The 22,822-nt window shown below is 41.0% G+C and overlaps 1 protein-coding gene and 1 non-coding gene across 2 annotated transcripts; both read right to left on the reverse strand.

Annotated features, from left to right (window-relative positions):
* Nucleotides 1–1,891: 1,891 nt before the first annotated feature.
* Nucleotides 1,892–21,444, reverse strand: TNFSF10 (TNF superfamily member 10). Its single transcript, XM_001506364.5, has 5 exons — nucleotides 21,233–21,444; nucleotides 13,113–13,265; nucleotides 7,381–7,423; nucleotides 4,671–4,784; nucleotides 1,892–3,075 (listed from the first exon to the last, which is right to left on the reverse strand). The coding sequence occupies exons 1-5, from the start codon at nucleotides 21,368–21,370 to the stop codon at nucleotides 2,624–2,626; spliced, it is 900 nt and encodes a 299-aa protein (XP_001506414.3). The 5' UTR covers nucleotides 21,371–21,444; the 3' UTR covers nucleotides 1,892–2,623.
* Nucleotides 11,805–11,923, reverse strand: MIR1390 (microRNA mir-1390). The gene has a single exon (NR_034850.1). It is a non-coding gene; the product is annotated as a microRNA mir-1390 (primary transcript).
* Nucleotides 21,445–22,822: the final 1,378 nt, after the last annotated feature.

The raw sequence follows: 22,822 nt of genomic DNA on the forward strand, positions 1-22,822 counted from the left end.
CACAAGGAGCTTAGAGAAGCAGCATGGCTCAGTGGAAAGAGCACGGGCTTAGGAGTCAGAGGTCATGGGTTCTACTCCCAGCTCTGCCACCTGTCAGATGTGTGAATTTGGGCAAGTCACTTCACTTCTCAGTACCTCAGTTACCTCATCTGTAAAATGGGGATGAAGACTGTGAGCCTCACGTGGGACAACCTGATTACTACCCCAGCGCTTAGAACAGTGCTTGGCACATAGAGCTTAACAAATGCCAACATTATTATTATCATTATAGTCTGAATAGCAGTGGGGGGAAATAGTAGAATATAAAGGTAAGTACTTCAGTGCTCTGGGGCTGGGGGTGTATCAAAGTTTAAGGGGCACAAAGCTAAGTGCATAACTGACACTGGGTGGGGGTGGAATTGAGGACTTAGTCTGGGAAGACCTCTTGAAGATGTGATTTTAGGAGGGTTTCAAAGGTGGGAAGAGAGGTGAACTATTGGATATGAAAGATTTGAGATACTTCGATGAGCACAACCATGAATCTCATCTAAACAAAGAATCACTTCTAACTTTAGATCAAAAATAAGCATTTTTACTAGGAAATTCCTTTCTAGTAAGAAGCAATGCAGTTTAGTGGAAAGAGTATGGGCTTGTGTGTCAGAGGTCATGAGTTCTAATCCCACCTCCGCTACTTGTCAACTGTGTGACTTTGGGCAAGTCACTTAATTTCTCTGTGCCTCAGTCATTTCTCTGTGCTTCAGTTACCTCATCTGTAAAATGGGGATGAAGACTGAGAGCCCATTTGGGACAACCTGATTAACTTGTATCTACCCCAGCGCTTAGAACAGTGCTTGGCACAGAGTGAGTGCTAACAAATACCATCATTATTATTATCTCGAGCAACCTGCAGACATGCCCACTGTAGTAAACAAATGACACCAAAGAAGACAGACCACTGGATTCAAGCATAAGATTTCCTAGAAATTAGGACAAATGCAGTCATTGGGACATTTTAAAAAGAATACTTTATGTAAAATATTTTTATTTAAAAAAAGGTGAAATGTCCATGTTTTCATTAGTGGGAAAATGTACAAAAATATGTGTTTTTCTCTTTGGTTAGGATAATTATCTAGACTTCATTCTAAATTGATGTAAAAGGTTCATGCTTTCGATCAGTTTACTGAGTCCCTACTATGTACACAGCATAAAGATAAGGAAGCCATCAAAGAAAGGAATAGTTTTCTATAAAAGTTTTCACAGTGCAAGATTTCTTTTAGGTCCATCTGATAGACACATAAACCAGATTAATCTAAATAATGAAGCCATTCACTCAACTCCCATTGAAAAGGCTATTATTTCGACTGATTAAATTCATTTTACAGCTAGCCCTTTGTTCCTGCTTTATTTCTCTAGCTGAGTCAAATAATGAATAAAATGAATAGAAGTGCCTTCTGGTATAATGGATGAGATAAATTCATGTTTCCTTTCTGGTTAGAAGCAAAATAACCTTTTGCTAACTTTAACCAAGAATATCCGAGAGGTCTTGACTAACAATTTCCTAGAAATGCTGTCCAACTTTTGTTCATTCATTCAATCATATTTGCATATAGTAAGTGCTTAACAAATACCATCATCATTATTATTATTATTGTTATTCATTGAGCGCTTACTCCCAGGCCTGTGCTCTAGCTACTACACCATGGATGACCAGCAGCATGGCCTTTTGGAAGGAGCACAGAACTGAATCAGGAGACCTGGGTTCCAGTTCCAGCTCCACCACTGGCCTACTAGGTGACCTTGGACAAGTCATTTAACCTTTTGGGGGCTTTAGGTTTCTCATATGTAAAATGGGGATATGATAGATTGTGAGCCCCACTGTGGGACACAGACTGCATCTGATCTTATCATTTTTACCAGCACATAGTACTGCCCTGAAAAAAATGACAAACAGATGTTGTTTCTACTTTACATTTGCTAAAACCTCTTATGGTTGAAGTGAAACATTGGGAATTGATCATTTCATCCCTAAAAATAGCTGGTAACTCTTTTGCTTACTTAAGGCACTTGCTACTCAAATTGTGGAATTTTCTACTCTCAATCTAAACCCTCCTCTCTGATAGCACAAAACTACAGAGCTATCGTTCCCGAGTGCATTTTTGACTGCCCCTATTTCAACAGATCAGGGTTCAAATTTTTGAGTAATTCCAAATTAAGCAAAAATTTTCTTTCTTTTGGAAATAACTAAAGCATATCAGAGATAGCCAAATTCATCTGAAGTCTCAGGAAAGATCACACCCTTTCCTTGAGCATCACTGCAACACAAAGATGAGACAGAGTAGTTGCTTGGCATTTACAAATCTCAGTATCTGCTAAATTCTGGATGAAAAATAAGTAATTGTATCTTTGGGATTTTTTTCCCAGGCCCCAACATGGTCTTGTGCCATTGCTTCTTCTGTGAAGACAGATCATTTTTTCAGAGGTTTCCAACTTTATGTGAAACCACATTTTATATTGATGGGTCAGTCTGCACAAAGATCATTTTTTTGTTAGGCGTGCTTTCATCATTTCATTATAACTTGCAATATATGAAAATTAACACTGACTTTTAATTATGGTTATTCTTAGCTTTGTGATTTTTAGTCATTTAGCCAATCAAGAACGTTCCAAAAAAACTAGCTTCCTTATCCATGTCTATCATACTCTCGTTACTGACAGAGACAAAAATTCTGTCATTCTGTTTAAACTCAAACACCCCACCTTGATATATAGAATGGAGTCCATATTTTGAATTTTTAGACCAACAGCTAGTTCTGGCACTTTTCAAAAGGAGTATTGGTTCTGGGTAGCTTGTTATTTTATAGATGTATTGTACCATTTGTTCACTTTTTTTAGTCCTGCCATTGACCAAAGATGATTCTGAGTTTTCTTCAGGTTCCAAAAATCGAAAGTATGTTTGGGAATAGATATAGTAAAACCCACTTCGAGGAATAATTAGCTCTCCATTTCTTAATTCCACATTTTGCTTAAACGAATGTCCTTTCCATGCCGATTCCCAAGAGTTTATTTTCTGACCCACAGCTCCACCAAGCCAAGAACCTAGATGAAGATGAAAAAGAGTTAAAAATATAATTATGCCAGTGAAGTCTGAGCAAGAAATAAGCCTAGCAGTTGATACAATTCTGTTATTAATGAGCATGAGTTATTTACCTCCTTGAAGGTTGTTCCCCCTAAACTGCGAGCTCACTTTGGGCAGGGAACATGTCTACCACCCCTGCACATTGTATTCTCCCAAGCACTTAGTACAGATCTCTGCACATAAGAAGCGCTCAATAAGTAATAGAGAAGCAGCATGGCTCAGTGGAAAGAGCCCGGGCTTGGGAGTCAGAGATCATGGGTTCGAATCCCTGCTCTGCCACTTGTCAGCTGTGTGACTGTGGGCAAGTCCCTTAACTTCTTTATGCCTCAGTTACCTCATCTGTAAAATGGGGATTAAGACTGTGAGCCTCACGTGGGACAACCTGATTACCCTGTATCTACCCCAGTGCTTAGAACAGTGCTCTGCACATAGCAAGTGCTTAACAAATACCAACATTATTAATATTATTATCATAAGTATGCTTGATTCTTTAGGCCATGTGCTTTCTGAATAAGTCCTCGGGAAAGTCTGACTGATTTGATGCACTGAAAATACTAGTTGCTGCAGGTAGTAAACAGTAAATGTCTCTTCTATTCATGGAGCCTAAGTCATGAGTTTCCCAGAAGTTTTTCCTATCTTTTTATGCCCCAATGTAAATATGGGCAATGGTCCACCCAGTTTTCCCACTGTGAGAGGTAATGAAACTGAAGTCCCTGTATACCAAGATCTGCATATTTTCAGATACCTGAATTTAATTTTGAGGATGCCGCTAAGTGTTTAAATTACAATAAATTGTTTTGAATGGATTGTGCTAAGTTGTTACTAACTCTGTTATATGGTACTCCCCCAAGTGCTTAGGAAAGTGTTCTGCACACAGTAAGCATTCAATATATACAAGTGACTGACTGTGGACTTATACTGAAAGCCTATGAATGAAAAGCAGAGTCAAGTGGGTCCATAAAAAAAGCAGTGAAATATATACATATATAGGTATATAACTATAGATGTATCCATTTTTTCCCCAAGGAAGAACTCCCCCTGATCTCCAGTACAATTTTTCAGATGGGCAGGGTCTGTCCCGACTTCTCTTTCAGGAGCTCAATCAATCAATCTGTCAATGATATTTATTGAAAACTTACTCTATGCAGAGCACTAAGCACTTGGGAGAGTACAATACAACAGGAGAGTTCAATCCAACAGAATTAGTGGACCTGTTTTCTGCCCATAATAAGCTTGCAGTCTAGAGGGGGAGATAGACATTGATCAATACAAATAAATATTCTATAATTTATAAAGAAGAGCATGAAACGGGTGAAATCTCCAAGACTGAGAGACAGCCTTCCATCACAGAACTTCCCTCAAGGACTTGTTATACAGATGGGTGTTTTCCCTTTGAGTAAAACCAGGTTTTCATTCAGGGGGTGGACACAGAGTGTGAACCTCTAACCCAACCTGATCTTACTTAATTTAAAAAAAAACACAAAGTAAAGGAGGTACAGAGAACCTCTTGGAGCTCTCTCCTATTTTTCCTTGAAGTGAAATTGAAGTTTCTTACTTTCTCTCGGAAGATGATTCCTTTTACGGTAGTTTCCAGTTACGTGAGCTGCTATTCTCTGCAGGATATTCAAACCTCTTTCTTTGGCCGGGGGAAGGATATTTTGTCTTTGATCTGGATGGCGAATAAAAAGAAGCATCATTGTACTGGCTCTGGAGTTCAGCAGGCACCATAAATAATGGTAATGAAGAACTGGGGTAGATACAGGGTAATCAGATAGGACACGCTCCCTGCCCGCATGAGGTTCACAATCTAAAACGGAGGGTAAACAGGGATTGTGTTCCCATTTTACAGATAAGGAAACCGAGGTACAGAGATGTTTAAATGACTTACCCAAGGTCACATAACAGGCAACCGGTGGGGCTGGGTTTGGAACCCAGGCCTCCTAACTCCCAGAACTGGTTCTTTCACCTAGGCCATGCTGTTTCTCTGCTTGACATATGTCAACTGAAGAGCCTCTGTTTGTTAGCAACCTCGTAGTTTGGTTTCTGTGACCGAAATGATTACTTCTAAAGAACAGACTGTAGTTTTCAAAGTTCTAGACTAGGTAAAAGCAATTGCTTTTTAAAGAGGTAATGTGAGTTTTTAAAAACGTCTTCAAAATCATATTCACGTAGTTGCTCGTCAAAAATTAGTGAGCTTTAAATATGTCTGGTTGTCACCTGAAACATTTCTTGCGCTCTCCCAAGTGCTTAATAGAGTGCACTGCTCCCATAAACAGTCAATCAATACTACTGATTGATTTATGATTTATGAATAATTACCTGGGAGTCAGAAGGGCCTGGGTTCTAATTCTGGGTCCACCACTTGTCTGCTGTGTAACCTTGGGTAAGTCACTTAACTTCTCTGTGCCTTAGTTCCCTCATCTGTAAAATGAGGATTAAGACTGTGAGCCCATGTGGGACAAAGACTGTGTCCAACCTGATTATCTGGTATCCACCCCAGCACTAAGTACAATGCCTGGCACATACTAAGTGCTTAACTAGCACCATAAAAAATAAAAATATAAGCTGTAACTTCAAGTCAGTTTATGTAATCATGTTTTTCAATAATAATAATAATGTTGGTATTTGTTAAGCGCTTACTACATTCCAAGCACTGTTCTAAGCGCTGGGGTAGATATAGGGTCATCAGGTTGACCCGCATGAGGCTCATAGTTAATCCCCATTTTACAGATGAGGTAACTGAGACACAGAGAAGTTAAGTGACTTGCCCACAGTCACACAGCTGACAAGTGGCAGAGCCAGGAGTCGAACTCATGACCTCTGACTCCGAAGCCCAGGCTCTTCCCACTGAGCCACACTGCTGTGGCTAGTAAGTCAATCTAGATCTTTTTTATTTTTATGGTATTTAAGTGCTTTTTGTATTTTTTTATGGAATTTTGATTTTTGCTGCTCGTGATGGGACAACTAATCTACATTCAATTGTATTTTTTGAGCGCTGTGTGCAGAGCACTGTACTAAGTGCTTACTCCATCTGGTACAAGCACACTGGTGAGTTTTCCCTTTGGCTGGACAGGATCTAACCCTGGAAAATGTGTGGAGCCCATTGGGTCTTTCCCAACTATCCACAGAGAGCATAGGGCATGAGCAGATACTACTCAGGCAAATAGCCAAAGGGGAGAGAAGCTTCCATTTCCTGGCACTGCACCAGACATGAAGCTAGTGTGTAAAGGATACAGAGGGGTGGACAAGTAGAATTTCTCCTATGTTTGAAGGTGATGCTATTGATGAAGTAAGGCACCCGTGAGTGAGAGATAGAGAGTTTTGTGGTGAAGGGGGTATGCCTTTGAGTAGGGATTCATTTGAAAGAAATATGACTGAGAAACTGATTTGCGCAGAACAGAAGGTAAGGTGGTGTTTAGGAGGAAAAGTGAAAGGGTTGGGATACAGGAGCAGGGGGGCTTAGTGGAAAGAGCATAGGACTTGGTGTTCTAATCCTGGATTTGCCTCTTGCCTGATGTATGGCCTCAGTTTCCTTATCTGTAAAAATGGGGATGACAACTGTTTTCCTTCTCACAGAATGTGAGCCCCATATGAGACAGGGACTGTGATCAATCTGCTTATATTGCATCTACTCCAGCCTTAATACAGTGCCTGGCACATAGTAAGCACTGAGCAGGAATCAGCATGGCCTAACGGATAGAGCACGGGCCTGGAAGTCAGAAGGACTTGGGCTCTAATTCTGGGTCTGCCATTTGTCTGCTGTGTGACCTTGGGAAAATCACTTCACTTCTCTGTGCCTGTTACCTCATCTCTAAAATTCATTCATTCAATAGTACTTATTGAGTGCTTACTATGTGCAGAGCCCTGTACTAAGCGCTTGGAATGTACAATTCGGCTACAGAGAGAGACAATCCCTGCCCATTGACGGGTTTACAGCCTAAAATGAGGATTAAGACTGTGAACCCCTTATCGGACAGGGACTGTGTCTAATCTGACCACCTTCCATCTACCCCAGCATTTATTACACACCGTCAGCGCTTGACAAATACCATAAAAATTATTGATCTTGCTATTATTATAACTCATAACAGATGCAAGTATGGAGGAAGTCAGGTTCTGGTACGGCCACCATATCAGAAAATTTGTGGGACCTGATTATCCTGCATCTACCCCGGCACTTAGTACACAAGTACACAGTTATTATTATTATTATAATGGCATGACATTAAAAAATAAGTAAATATAATCACTGAAAAAGCTACTACCTTCCAGTCTAGAAGATGAGTCCTCAAAGTGTCTCAAAATCTCCTGCAAATATTATAAAATAAATTAGTTATTTAAAAAAACTGCTACAAGACATCTGTCTTATATGGTGTTTTTCAGTGTCTTTCCATTTCCTATGAATGAATAGTTTTAAATACACTCTACTTGATTGAAGGAATCTGGTTTCTCTCTGGTTCACATCATCCCCATCATGAGTACCTGGGCCCTCTTGTATTTTTCAGAAATAACTTAGGAATGCGTTAGAACTGAAGGACAGACTCTACTGTGGGGGGACAGCAGATGCACAAATTTCCCCACCATGCAAATGAAGAGCTTTCCTCCCTGGATTCAGGTTGGTCCAGAGATGTTTGACCTGCGGTGAGTTAGAGCAGCAAAAAGAGATGAGCTTCTCATAGCCTGAGCAAGATTTAAGTATATTGTTGGTATGAGTCCATACTGGTTAAACATCTTCAGAATGATATACTTCTATCTGAACAGTTTAATTCAATATGATTTCAGGGAAGGGGGCCAGAACTACTCTCTCAAATTCTAAAAAGAATTGGAGATGAGACGGTCACATTCACACATTATTGTTTTAAACTGAAGGACATTTTGGTTCTTTAGTGAAACCCTACTTTCTTTTCATCTATGCTTCCTCTTGTCAAACAGTGAATATAATTTCTAGGTAAAGAATTGATCTCTCACAGTCAAAGAATACAATATAACAATAAAAAGACACATTCTCTGCCACAATGAATTTACAGTCTAGAGGACATATTTTCAGTCTACAGTTCAGTAGCCAGCACTGCAATATTAAATACTGGCATCTAATCCCAGCTCTGCTACTTCTCAGCTGTGTGACTTTGGGCAAGTCACTTCTCTGTACCTCAGTTACCTCATCTGTAAAATGGGTAAGACTGTGAACCCCAAGTGGGACAACCTGATCACCTTGTATCTACCCCAGCATTTAGAACAGTGCTTGGAACATAGGAAGGGCTTAACAAATTATTAAACCATCATTATTATTAATCATTTGTAGTGCTAGTGTGAAAGGATAGACATCAGACAAGCCATTTTACAGGCCAAAGTTGACTGACCTTGATCTTGGGCTGAACACATAGTGTAATGTGTACATTTGGTTCAGTTGGGATCAATCATGATCCATATATATTATTTATTTATATGAATGTCTACCCCCTAGACTGTAAACTCATTGTAGATGGGAAATGTGTCCACCAACTGGGTTGTATTATACCCTCCCAAGTGCTTAGTGCATGTAGTAAACCCTCAATAAAAGCAAAGGATGATGATACCTTTGATGATACAAAAATCCAGATAGCCCCAAGAGAGATATGTAAATGGGTTCTAATAAATGATGTACTAAATGCTCCCCTGCTTCAAGCTATTCTTCAATCAGTTGTCTTGATTATTTTCTATTCCGCACATCTCTATCTCTCCACTCCTCAAAAACCTAAAATAGTTAGTTACCCACTCCTCTCTGGATCAAGCAGAAACTCCTGACCATTGGCTTTATAGCACTGTTAGATTTCTCCCACTCACCTATCCACTCTCTAGTCTCACTGAACCCCAGCTTACACTCTCCATTCCTCTCATTCACTTTCTCTGTGGGCCTTGTTCTATACTCTCCAATCTGTCTTTGCTCATTGCCCCCCTGTCTGGAATGCCTTTCCTTTCAAATCTGCTAGAATATTGCTCTCTTCATTTTTTATGGCCTTCTGAAAACTCATCTCCTCCTAATTTATTATTAAATTTAACTCATTTATTTCATACTATTTAAAGGAGATATTGAGATGCTCGAGGACTCATTTTCTAGAGTGGAAAGTAGCATTTTCAGTGATTACATTTACTCATTTTTTAACATCATGCAATAATAATAATAATAATAATCTGCGGTATTTGTCCTTCCTCAATTATTCCTCTCTACAAGTCCCTACCCTCCAAACCTCCATCTCACCACCTTTCACCAATGAATGATATTCACTGAGGATTTATTGTTTGCAGAATACTGTAGGAAGCACATGAAAAAGTCTAACACAGTAGAGTTGGTAGATGGAATCCCTGCCCACAAGGTGCTTACAGTCTAGAGGGGGAGACAGACATTAAAATAAATTACGGATGGGGAATGGTAGAATATAAAGGATATTTCCCTAAGGGTTGTGGGGCTAGGTTGAGTATCAAAGTGTTTTAAGGGGTACACGTGCAACTGCATAGTAGATGCAGAGGAAAGGGTGGATAGAGAAAATGAGGACTTGGTCTGCGAAGGCCTCTAGAAGGTGATGTGATTTTAAAAGGGTTTTGAAGGTGGGGAGAGAGCACTGTACAAAGTGGTTGGGAGAGCCATCAATCATATTTATTGAGCATTTACTTTGTGCAGAGCACGAAGTAGTTGGAGAGCACAATATAACAGATTAGGTAGACACATTCTTTGCCTACAATGATCTTACAGTCTAGAGGGGGAGACAGACACTAAAATAAATTATGGGTAGGGGAAATAGTAGAGTACAAAGATATTTACATAAGTGCTGTGGGGCTGGCAAGTGTATGCATGCTGGGGGATGGTGAATAGACGAAATTAGGACTTGAGTCAGGGAAGGCCTCTCGGAGGTGATATGATTGTAGGAGGGTTTTGAAGGTGGGGAGAGGGGTCGACTGTTGGGTATGAAGCGGAGAGAATTCAAGACCCGAGTGAGGATAGCAGGTTCGATCAATCAATCCTATTTATTGAGCGTTGTACTACCGCAGTTGAGGTGTACCATGTAATAGTGTTGCTAGACGTGCTCCCCTCCCGCAAGGAACTTAGAATCTGGATAAGACTGAAGTACGGAGAGCAGGCTGGCATTAGAGCAGGATAGGTGGGAGCAGCACGGTTTAGTGGAAAGAGCACGGGCTTGGGAGTCACAGGTCATAGGTTCTAATCCCAGTTTCTCCACATATCAGCTGTGTGACTTTGGGCAAGTCACTTAACTTCTCTGCGCCCCAGTGACCTCATCTGTAAAATGGGGATTAAGACTGTGAGCCCCACGTGGGAAAACCTGATTACTTGTATCTACTCCAGGGCTTACAACAGTGCTTGGCACATAGTAAGCGCTTAACAAATACCATCATCATCCTCACTAGAGCAGTGGTGTTGTAGTAGGAGACTGGTGAGGTAAGGTAGGAGGGTGTGAGAACTCACACCAACCGGTAGCACATCTATCCATACAGACATGCATATTCTACTACTTAATCACTGACAGCCACATAATCTGTTTTTCCAATTTCTTTTTCCTCCTATCTGTAATTATTCTGTGTGTCTCCATCAGTAGATATTAAGTTCTTTGAAGGCAGGGATCAAGTCTGCTAATTTTATTATACTAAAAGTACTGAGCTCATTGCACGTGCTCAGTAAGTACTCTTGATTGATTCCACGTGATAGAGCCTAATAATTTATTTTCCTTGCCCCCGTCTCTTTCCCCTTAAGTCTATATCCTCCATGACTCCTCCCTGGTTCCATGTTCCTGAAATGTCAATTAGCACACATCACTCTCTCCTTCAATACCTTCAATGCCTGCTTCCAGATCAAAACTCATAACCATTGGCTTCAAAGCTGTCTACCTGCTTTCTCATTCATTCATTCATTCATTCATTCATTCATTCATTCATTCACTCACTCACTCACTCACTCATTCATTCAAGCATATTTATTTAGAATTTACTGTGTGCAGAGCACTGTACTAAGCGCTTGAAAAGTACAGTTTAGCAACAAAAAGAGACCATCCCTGCCCACAAGGGGCTCACAGTCTAGAAGGGGGGAGAAAGACTTCAAAACAAGTAAACAGGCATCAACAGCATCAATACAAATACATAGAATTACAGATATATACACATCAAAACAAGTAAACAGGCATTAATTATAAATAAATAGAATTATAGATATGTACATATATACAGACAAGTGCTGTGGGGTGGGGAGGGAGGGAGGGAGAGCAAAGAGAGCGAGTTGGGGCAATGGGGAGGGGAGGGAGAGCTGAAGAAAAAGGGGGGCTTAGTCTGGGAAGGCCTCTTGAATGAGGTGAACCTTTAGTAGGGCTTTGAAAGGGAGAAGTGTGACTAGCGGATTTGCATTGGCTATCTTCTCTCAGAAGTCCCCAGCTCACGTTTTTCGCCCTGAGTTCTCTTTAGTGTGTCCCCACCCGTGTCAACTGCCTCCAACACCTTACTCTTTCCCCAGTCAAAAACTCCCTCCGCCCTAAAACTGCTAAATCCCACCTCCTCCAGCAAGTCATCCTGGTTAATGACTAATTATCTGAGTCCTATCAGCAGAAGAACCACCCCTAGCACATATTCATTCATCCCTTCATGCAATTGTATTTATTGAGAGCTTACTCTGTGCAGAACACTTGGGCTGAGTTCTTATACCTCTATGAATATATACAATATATATGAATATATAGGGTTATACAGATATGAGTGTGCACATAGAGTATATTACATATGCATACTCGAATCTGTATATCCCTTTATATTCAGATGCACTGATTTATTCTGATACTTCATTCTGGAATGTTTACTCCTAACTGTTCCTTATTCTTCCTACCGCTTCCACTAATGCTTAATACACTGGTCTACATTCAGTAGACAGTCAATAAATGCTGCTAACGCTATTTCTACTTCTGCCAGTGTTACTGCTGTTATTACTTTTCGTCAAATGCCTTTGGGTCATTTCCGACCCACAGTGACTCCATGGACACATTCTCTTCAGAATATCCCATTTTCTGCCCTTCTGATACAGATATAGCATTTTCTTGGGAAAGATACGGAAATGATTTACCACTGCCTTTTTCCACACAGTAAAAACTTGAGTCCCCTCTGTTGTCTCCAATCAAGGTTTTGATCAGTTGATCATCCGCCTTTGACTCTTTCCCATGTCGCTGCTGCCCAGGATAGGTGGATCAACTTTGTCTGATGCTTCGGCTTAGACCTTTCCATTATGGGTAGTCCTATGTGGCACAGCTCAAAGCTTCATCAGCATACGCAAACTCTCCTGCCTCATTAAGGTGGTGTTTCATAAGAAAGCTACTATTAATATTACTGTTACTACTAGTATTATTACTATTATTCCTCCTTTTTATGGAACATAGTTCTGGCTGAAATACATGAGGATTAAGTGAGGATCTGAATAAACACAATACAATATGAGGTGGTGAGCAATTCTACCCCTAAGCAGGCCACTTTAAAGAGACTATTCACCTATAACTGCATCGCCATTTTACTGTCCTGTGCCAGTACCCTCATACTAAAATCTAATGAGGCACAGTTCAGTGGACTGTGCTTGGAGATATTGTGGATTCAGTGATTATGCTTGGAGTTTGTGCTGAAAACTGTTTCCCAAACCCACACTCTAATTGCTAACACATAACAAATAATAACTTGCAAAATTTTATATTTAAAGTTTCCCCAAAATTTCTTTAAACAGAAAACTTAAGGTTCCATAGCATTTAAAAATGCCTTCAAATAATATGTAGGCACCAATTGGTTGCACAGGTTAGAACATGATTTCAGTTTGGCCATTTATGTGCAATGCAGGGCTTCTAAAATGAAAATAATAGTGATCCTAGTTCTGTGTCCTACAGCGAGTCATCTCTGGACTAGATCATTTTCGTGTTGGGAATTAATTGTTTCTCTATAGAGACTGTTAATAGATTCTTCTATCAATATGAAAGTTTCCACTTACCTTTCTAATTAATTGGAGCAGCTGCCATTTTATTTGCCAACAAGGACTGCTGTTTCTTTCTTCGTTATCATTGGGATCCCAGTTCCAAATGAAGGCTCCAAAGTCTTCATTTGTGAGACAAGCAATGGCACTCTTAGCATATGTGTCTCGCAGCTATGTCAATTACATAACAGAATATTAGTCAGCTCTCTTATATTCCTGGACCTGCTTAAATGACTGACTACAAGTCTGGCAATGGCAGTCCTTTAGAAAAATAACCCCTGTTCTTAATTATGGAAACTTAACGGCATGGCCTAGTGGACAGAGCATGGGCCTGGGAGTCAGAAGGACCAGGGTTCTAATCCTGGCTCAACCACATATCTGCTATGTGACTTTGGGCAGGTCACTTAACTTCTTTGTGTCTGTTAACTGTAAAATGAGGACTAAGACTATGAACCCCATGTGGGTCACGGACTACCTCAGTACTTAGCACAGTGTCTGACATACAGAAGCAGGATGGCATAGAGGATAGAGCACGGGCCAGGGAGCCGGAAGGTCATGGTTCTAATCTCGGCTCTGCCACTTGTCTGCTACGTAACCTTAGGCAAGTCACTTCACTTCTCTGTGCCTCGGTTACCTCATCTGTAAAATGGGGATTGAGACTGTGAGCCCCACATGGGACAGGGACTGTGCCCAACCTGATTTGTCTGTATCCACCTCAGCGCTTAGAACAGTGCCTGGCACATAGTAAGTGCTTAACAAATACCATTATTATTATTCATTCAATTGTATTTATTGAGCGCTTACAGTGTGCAGATCCTGAACTAAGTGTTTCAACACTATGTGCCAGGCACTGTACTAAGGGCTGGGGTGGATACAAGCAAATCATTTTGGACAACAGTACCTGAACCACATGGGGCTCATAGTCTCAATCCTTATTTTACAGATGAGGGAACTGAGGTATAGAAAAGTGAAATGACTTGTCCAAGGTCACACAGCAGAGACGTAATGGAGCCAGGATTAGAATCCATGACCTTCTAACACCCAGGCCCGTGCTCTATCCACTACACCATGCTGCTTCTCATTATTATTAGTAGTAGTAGTAAGTGCTTAACATTTACCATTAAACACAAAACAAAACAAAAACCTAACCTAGGTAATGGACTCATGATTTCTTAGGTCTTCGATGGCAATCAAGTACTATGAGGGTTAATGACCTTCTTTTTTGCTTTCCAAGCTGTTTTTGCAGTCTTCATTAAACTTTACATATTTTGGGAGACAGAATAACTCATGGTTAACTCATGATTCCCCAAATGTGTTTACTTGGATTTGTGAGCCCCCCCAAGGTCTAGGACTTTTTCTAATTTCTAGAAGCAGCGTGGCTCAGTGGAAAGAGCACGGGCTTTGGAGTCAGAGGTCATGGGTTCAAATCCCGGCTCGGCCACTTGTCAGCTGTGTGACTTTAGGCAAGTCACTTAACTTCTCGGTGCCTCAGTTACCTCATCTGTCAAATGGGGATGAAGACTGTGAGCCCCACGTGGGACAACCTGATTCCCCTATGTCTACCCCAGCGCTTAGAACAGTGTTCGGCACATAGTAAGCGCTTAACAAATACCAAGATTATTAATTCCCACCTGTGTAGTTTCTCCCAGTGCTTATTCCAGTTCTGTGCATTATGGAGAGGCAGCATGGCTCAGTGGAAAGAGTAAATGCAGAGAATTAGAGGACCTTGGTTTTAATCCTGGTTCCGCCACTTGCCTGCTGTGTGACCTTAAGTAAATCATTTAACTTCTCTGTGCTTCAGTTTCCACATCTGCAAAATGGAGACTTAATATTTGTTCTCCCTCCTGCTCCTCCTGGAGCAAGCAGCGTGGCTCAGTGGAAAGCGCCCGGGCTTGGGAGTCAGAGGTCATGGGTTCGAATCCCTGCTCTGCCACTTGTCAGCTGTGTGACTGTAGGCAAGTCACTTAACTTCTCTGTGCCTCAGTTACCTCATCTGTAAAATGGGCATTAACTGTGAGCCTCACGTGGGACAACCTGATTACCCTGTATCTATCCCAGTGCTTAGAACAGTGCTCTGCACATAGTAAGCGCTTAACAAATACCAACTCTCTTACACTGTGAGTCCCCAGTGGGACAGGAACTGCATCTGAACTAAATACCTTGAATCTACTTCAGTGCTTAATACAGTGTTTGACAAAGTAAGCACTTAGCGAATTCCTCATTTATCATTATCATCATCCACCCTCCCTTAGTCCCACAACACTTATGTACATTTCTGTAATTTATTTATTTCATATTATGGTCTGTTTCCCCTGCTAGACTGTAAACTCATTATGAACAGGGAACATGTCTACCAACTCTATTATATTGATATAATGTACTCTCCCAAGTGCTTAGTACTGTGCTTGGCACACAGTAAGTGCTCAATAAATATGATTGACTTATTGCTATTATTATCATTATTATAAGCACTTAATAAATGGCATTTCTATTAATATTGCCACCCCCTGATTTGGAGAAATAATAATAGTCAAAGATGAGAGCAATAGGGTTTTGCTCCAATCTGCTGCTGCAATAAAGTGATTACAGAACTCAAGTGGGTGCTATTGCTCAGTGAAAAAAAAATAGTCAAAACAGCTGTCACAAATATTGGCTGCTTGAAAAACAATGCCTGCATGCTACTGCTGAGTTGCCTAAACCACCTTCCACGTATTATGTAAAAAGAAAGCAGGAAGCAAGAAGGATGTTTGAATACCTTTTTAATAGTTTGCATTTGAACAAATTTCAACGTACGGGGAGCTTTCATAAGTTGTAGTTCATTTGACATAAATATATTGAAAAGATACTTTTCCAAATATTCTTTAACCTTTGAGAAATCTCCCACTTGGAGGAGGAATTGAAATGTGAGATAATTCTCCTCTTTCCCCCTTTATATGAAAAGCAAATTTCTAGACACCAGGCAGCTGCCATTTCCTGTGATATCAGACCCCATTCTGTTCTCTCCACCACAGCGTGGGGTGAGGGAGGACAAGCAGCAGGCCCCCAAACTCATAGGATGTCAGAGCTGGGTGGTTGTGGCAGTGACTTTTGGGGCTGTTAGTCTTGGGCCAACCATGCGTGGAAGGGGAGGAGCGTGAAACTGCTCCTTGAACCATATGGGTCTTCAGCTCCAATGTTCATTCATGTCCTCACCCTTTTCGGTTATTTCTATCTGTCTGTTTTTAACAGTATTTGTTAAGCATTTACTATATACCCTCTAGACTGTAAGCTCATAGTGGACAAGGAACATGGTTACTAACTCTGCTGTATTGTACTCTCCTAAGTGCTTACTACAGTGCTCTGCACAGAGTAAGTGCTCAATAGATACCAGTGATGATGCTGATGTACTGTATTAAGTATTAATATGAAGTGTATTAAGCACTGGGGTAGATACAAGCTAATCAGGTTGGACATAGTTCATGTTCTCCCAGTCTTAATCCTCATTTTGCAGATGAGGTAAATGAGGCACAGAGAAGTGAAGTGATTTTGCCATGGTCACACAGCAGGTAAATGGCAGTTCTAGCCTCTGATTCCAGGCTTGTGCTCTAGGCCATGCTGGTTCATTTTTCTGTTTCTCTACTGTTCCACCTTTCCCTACGTGTCTCTCCACTTATGCTTAGGTTGTAAGCCCTTGAGGGAGCAGGGACTGGCCCATGACCCATGATCTACCATGTGCTATAAATCATTAATCAGGTGAAATCCTTGCAGATGATTCCATTAAGGAGCGGTTTCTAGCTTCTCCTGCACCGCTGTCTGCGGGGTTCAAATTATAAAGTCGCCCAGCCTTCTGACCGGAAGGCAGCATTGGGAAAGATGGAGGTGAAGCTTTACAGCCCTCTAGACTATAACTGTGGAGTGGGCAGGAAACATGTCTACTTACTTTTAATAGTAATAATAATAATGTTGGTATTTATTAAGTGCTTACTATGTGCAGAGCACTGTTCTAAGCGCTGGGGTCGATACAGGATGATCAGCTTGTCCCACGTGGGGTTCACAGTCTTCATCCCCATTCTACAGATGAGGGAACTGAGGCACAGAGAAGTGAAGTGACTTGCCCGAAGTCACACAGCTGACAAGTGGCAGAGCCGGAATTCGAACCCATGAGCTCTGACTCCCAAACCCAGGCTCTTGCCACTGAGCCTGTATATAGTGACTGGGCTCTCCCAAATGCTTAGTATAGTGCTCTGCATCCAGCAGGTGCCCAAAAAATACCGTGGATTGATTGGTTGATATCCTCTGGAGGTGGCCTCCATGGCAGGGCAAGGAAACTGCCTCTGGGCCTGCAGGGGGCATTCTCGGGGCTAGTGCAGCCACGCTGACCAAGCCGCTGCCCGGATGCACTCAGTGTGGCTGGCCTCGGGCCGGCCTCAGCTTGTGTTATATGCCTGGCAGATCTCAATAAAAATAATAATTAAGTATTTGTTAAGCACTTACTATGTTCCAGGCACTGTACTGAGCACTGGGGTGGAAACAAGCAACTCGGGTTGGACACAGTCCCTCTTCCACATGGGAACTCACAGTCTCAATCCCTATTTTCCAGATGAGGGAACTGAGGCACAGAGAAATGAAGTGATCTGCCCAAGGTCACACAGCAGACAAGTGGTGGAGCGGCATTAGAACCCATGACCTGACTCCCAGCCCCGTCTCTATCCACCATGCCATGCTGCTTCTCTGCATAGAAGAGGCAGCACTCATAATATTTATAATATTATACCCTCTGCCAAGTGCTCAGTACATGCTCTGCACACAGTAAGCATTCAGTAAATATGATTGACTAACTGGTACCTGCCACAGAAGGCAGCTCTATGACGGAAGCTTGATTACAATGCATGAAATATTGTGTGGCTCTAAGGAAGAACTTGTCTGAAACAGGTAAACCCCAGGAGACTTTGTATCCCTAGAGATCCTGATGAAAGACCTTTTCTGTTTCAACCAACTCTTTACCCTAGCCATTTCACTGCCTGGAGGCAGGAGGCTTGAACCCTTTCAATTCTGTGAAGAGACAGAATATTGGGATTAAATGAACAAACCACAAGTATTTGATGCTTCACATGTTTTCCTGAGAAAGTGCTCAGTTGGCTTTTTAGCATAAAGGAGAACATTGTTCTCAACCCATGACTAGTTTAGACAAATTATACAATCTAGCTGAGTCAGTGTTTTCCATAAAATTTACTTCTCAATTCATTTTTCTGCTGGACACATAAAGTTGAGTAGCTAAACATGGTCATGGAAACTTACACCTATTAAAGCACCCAGTAGGGGGTCTGTAGATTTAAAATTGTATTTCTGAAATGGTAGGCCACAAGCACAATGATCACTAGAGCGTGAGACAAAAAGAAAGCAAAACAAGGAATTCCTTGGCTGTAACATCTTTGACGCTGACAGAATGTTTTGCTTTTCAGATGGATTTGGCCTGCAGACAGCAGTTATTCATTCCCTACTTGTTTAACCTGGATTTTTTCCCTCTAGGGAAACAATTTTCTCTGAGGTGCCCTAATTAAACCTCATTTTCAGTCTCCACTATTCTAAATAGTCTAATGTTTTACATGCATATTCATATTCACTTGCAATAATTTAAGAAATCTATTTCCAACTGAAGTCAATCAACCAAGCAGTTGTATTTATTGAGCATTTATTGTATGAAGAGCCTGGTACTAAGACCTTATTTCCCCTAACTTCCTTCCCCTTCTGTGTTGCCTATATACTTGGCCGTGTACCCCTTTGGCACTTTGATGCCCACCTCAACCCCACACTACTTATGTACATACCCTTATACTCTATTTCCCCTATCTATAACTTCATTGCCTCTGTTTGTAAACTGCTTGCAAGCAGGGATTGTGTCTAGATTTGGTAGACAAGCAGCTAGTATAGTGCTCTGCACAGTGTGGCTCAGTGGAAAGAGCACGGGCTTTGGAGTCAGAGGCATGGGTTCGAATCCTGGCTCTGCCACTTGTCAGCTATGTGACTGTGGGCAAGTCACTTCACTTCTCTGTGCCTCAGTGACCTCATCTGTAAAATGGGGATTAAGACTGTGAGCCCAACATGGGACAACCTGATTCCCCTGTGGCTCAGTGGAAAGAGCCTGGGCTTTGGAGTCAGAGGTTATGGGTTCGATTCCCGGCTCTGCCACTTGTCAGCTGTGTGACTGTGGGCAAGTCACTTCACTTCTCTGTGCCTCAGTTACCTCATCTGTAAAATGGGGATTAACTGTGAGCCTCACGTGGGACAACCTGATTACCCTGTATCTACTCCAGCGCTTAGAACAGTGCTCTGCACATAGTAAGCGCTTAACAAATACCAACATTATTATTATTATTATTTTTAAGTGCTCAATAAATACCACTGACTGAAGCCTAACATGTATGACATGATGGGTGTTTCCGCTAATTGTCTTTTGTTTAGCATGGTTTTCTTTCAATGCTGAATTGCATTTTATGTAGACACACATGCATCGTTATTATAACACTTGTTTCTCATTGTGTTTTATTCAAAAAAACAGTGAAAACAACCATTAAGGCAGACTTGACTATCCTTTCTAATGCTTAGATTTGGTCTAATCAATAGTTCTATGGCAATCTTACATGCTTGTATTTCTGTGAAAATCTGATCTTTGTATTTGGCAAGCTGACCAAGAGGATGCTTCATGATGGTAGAATTTTTAATTAATTTGGCAGATGCTGTATATTTTTACATTTCTCTCTTTGTAACATACTTCTTGACAAAGTGCTGTCAATGTGTGAACATTTGTAAGTGTAAGTTATAAAAATCTGCACTAAACTGAATCATTTTGCTAGTATTTAAACTCACCATAAACAGTGACAGAGATTTAACATGGTTAATAAATAATCTAAAAGATTATTGTTTCAACTTCCATTAGTTCTGGACAGATAGTGGATACATGGCTCAGTGGATACTATACGGTTCTGGGAGACAGAAGGATCTCTGTTCTAATCCCAGCTTCACCACTTGTCTGCTGTGTGACCTTGGGCAAGTCACTAAACTTCTCTGTGCCTCAGTTACCTTAACTGTAAACTGGGGATGAAGACTGCGAGTCCCCTGAGGGACAGGGACTGTGTCTAATCTGATTAACTCCTATCTACCCCAATGCTTAGAACAGTGCTTAGCACATAATAAGCACTTAACAAGTACCATTATTATCATTATTCATTTATTCATTGTCATACTTTTTGAGCACTTGCTATGTGCAGAGCACTGTACTAAGCACTTGGGAAAGTATGATAGAACAATAAACATTGACATTCCCTGCCTACACTAGCAGTTAGGTCCTGAATCAGTTTATTGGGAACAGTAAAAAAAAAATTCCATATTCCACAGTATAGCACTGTGTCAGTTATACACTGTTATGGTGGGAAATTAGTTTTTATCAGGGTTTTGACAAAAAATAAATGCTGGATATTTATGCTTAAAATATTGTTCCTGAAATCAGTTTAGCAAAATAACAGTATGCATTTAGAATAGCCCATCTCTCCTTAGAAAAATGACAGGAAAAATAGAATTTTCAAACTTGTTCCTTTTTATTGGCCATAATCTTTATTCTATACATTTTAACCAAAAAGCAGTGAAAGAGCTTCCCTTAGTTTCAAATTTTTAAAAAACCTAATCTTTTCAAAAAGAGTTAATGACATTTGGATGCAGTAATAAGAGGCAATAATAAAATTCCCTTGAGCCCTTCAAATGTCTGCAGTGCAAACAAGATCCCACGTTATGACGATTCAAACATCTTCATACGAAAATAAATTATGGACATGATAATAATGTTCAAGATTTAGGCGCACTTTATAGTTTGTAAAAGTGTATTAGTTATTAGGTCATTCTTCCTCTAATTGTTTCTCTTGCGTTGCATATCCTCCATAACAGCCTGCTGGCATTTTACTTATCTTCTGTCCCAGGCTTAGTTGGAAACATTGAACAGCATTACATCTAGCATTTCCACTGTGTTGCAAAAAGCAGCCAGCCTTAAAAAGTGCCCTTTTCTTTGGTTGGAAAGACACTAACAGAAACATATAGAGATGAAGGAGAGAAAACATTTGCTGAAAACCTCTCTAGGACCCCTATTTCAGAGTCTGGTTTATACTGACCTGCTTCAGCTCATTCGTGAAGTAGATGTAAGTAACAGCAACGCAAACGGACTGCAACAGCAAGGTGGAGATGAGCACCAGCCCACAGGTTTGGCTACTGCTGGGGCCTCCTGAAGACATCATGTTTTGCAGAGACATGACAACCTCGCAGTGCACAGGAAAAAAAACATCCAGCAGTTGCAACTGACCCTGTGTGTGCGTCTGCGTTTGTTTGCCTGAACAAAAATTCAGGAAGTAAGAGAGCCCTTCCTGATTCGCCCTACTCTTTGTCTCCCCTAACTTGGAAGGAAACCAACATCCTGCTCTGTTTGCCTGGGCTTTTCACAGACTGCGACGGATTTACGTGGGCCAGATTTATGGAAGCCACAGGAGGAATTGAGAGCTTTGCTAGGTTTAATTTATTATTCGATAGACTTTTGTTATGGTATGTGTTAAGCACTCACTGTGGGTCCAGCACTGTTCTAAGCTCTGGGGTGGATGCACGTCAGTCAGGCTGAATTCAATCCCTGCTGCACTATGTGGCACAATCCAGGTAGAAGAGAGAAGAAGTACTGAATCCCCATTTTGCAGTTGGGGAAACTGAGGCACAGAGAAGTTAAGTAACTTGCCCAAGATCACCCAGCAGGCAAGGGGTGGAGCTGGGATTCAAACCCAGGTACTCTGGCTCCCAGACCCACGCTTCATCCATAAGGCTTTGCTGCTTCCCATTTTTTATCAACAAGGATCGTGAATATGCTTGTATTTAATAACAGGCTTAAAACATTTTGCAAAATCAGCCCTGTTTATTTATCAGGTTTAGAAGTATCTGAACTTAAAATCATTACAAGAAGGTTGCACAGGTAATCATTTACTTTCCATTCTGTTTGCTTGATTTAGTGCGCCAAAATTATTCCAATTTTATAGAGCTATTGTAACAACTGAACTGGAGGAGATTATCAGATTCTAGAATATGTTCACTTAATAATAATAATAATGATGGTGGTATTTGTTAAGTGTTTACTATGTGCCAAGCACTATTCCAAGCACTGGGGTAAATACAAGGTACTCAGGTTGTCCCATGTAGGTCTCACAATCTTCAACCCCATTTTCCAGATAAGGTAACTGAGGCACAGAGAAGTTAAATGACTTGCCCAAGGTCATACAACTGACAAGTGGCAGAGGTGAGATTAGAACCCACAACCTCTGACTTCCAAGCCTACGTTCTTGCCACTAAGCCATGCTGCTTCTCTGAGCACTTAGCGCAGAACACTGTACTGTGTACTTGGGGGAATACAATAGAGCTTACATTCTTGTGTGGGAGACAGACGTGATAATAAAGTATAGGTGTAAGAGAAGCTATTGAGTTTAAGACGGGTACCTATGTGCTGTGAGAATGGGTGGTGAGGTGAGTGACTAAGTGTTTCGGGGGTATGGGCTCAAGAATGTAGGTGACAGTAGGGAGGGAAAATAGGTAGGGAGATGAGAGATAAGGTAAGGCTTTCTGAAGAAACGGAAATCTCTGAAAGCTGTCTGTTTAAAGATAAAATGTTAGCTGAATAATGTATAGTTACTGTTAAGTAATGAGAAGCAGTGTGGCTTAGTGGAAGGAGT

The sequence above is a fragment of the Ornithorhynchus anatinus genome, chromosome 1 (assembly GCF_004115215.2).
Source record: "Ornithorhynchus anatinus isolate Pmale09 chromosome 1, mOrnAna1.pri.v4, whole genome shotgun sequence".
In the NCBI taxonomy this organism is placed as follows: Eukaryota; Metazoa; Chordata; class Mammalia; order Monotremata; family Ornithorhynchidae; genus Ornithorhynchus; species Ornithorhynchus anatinus.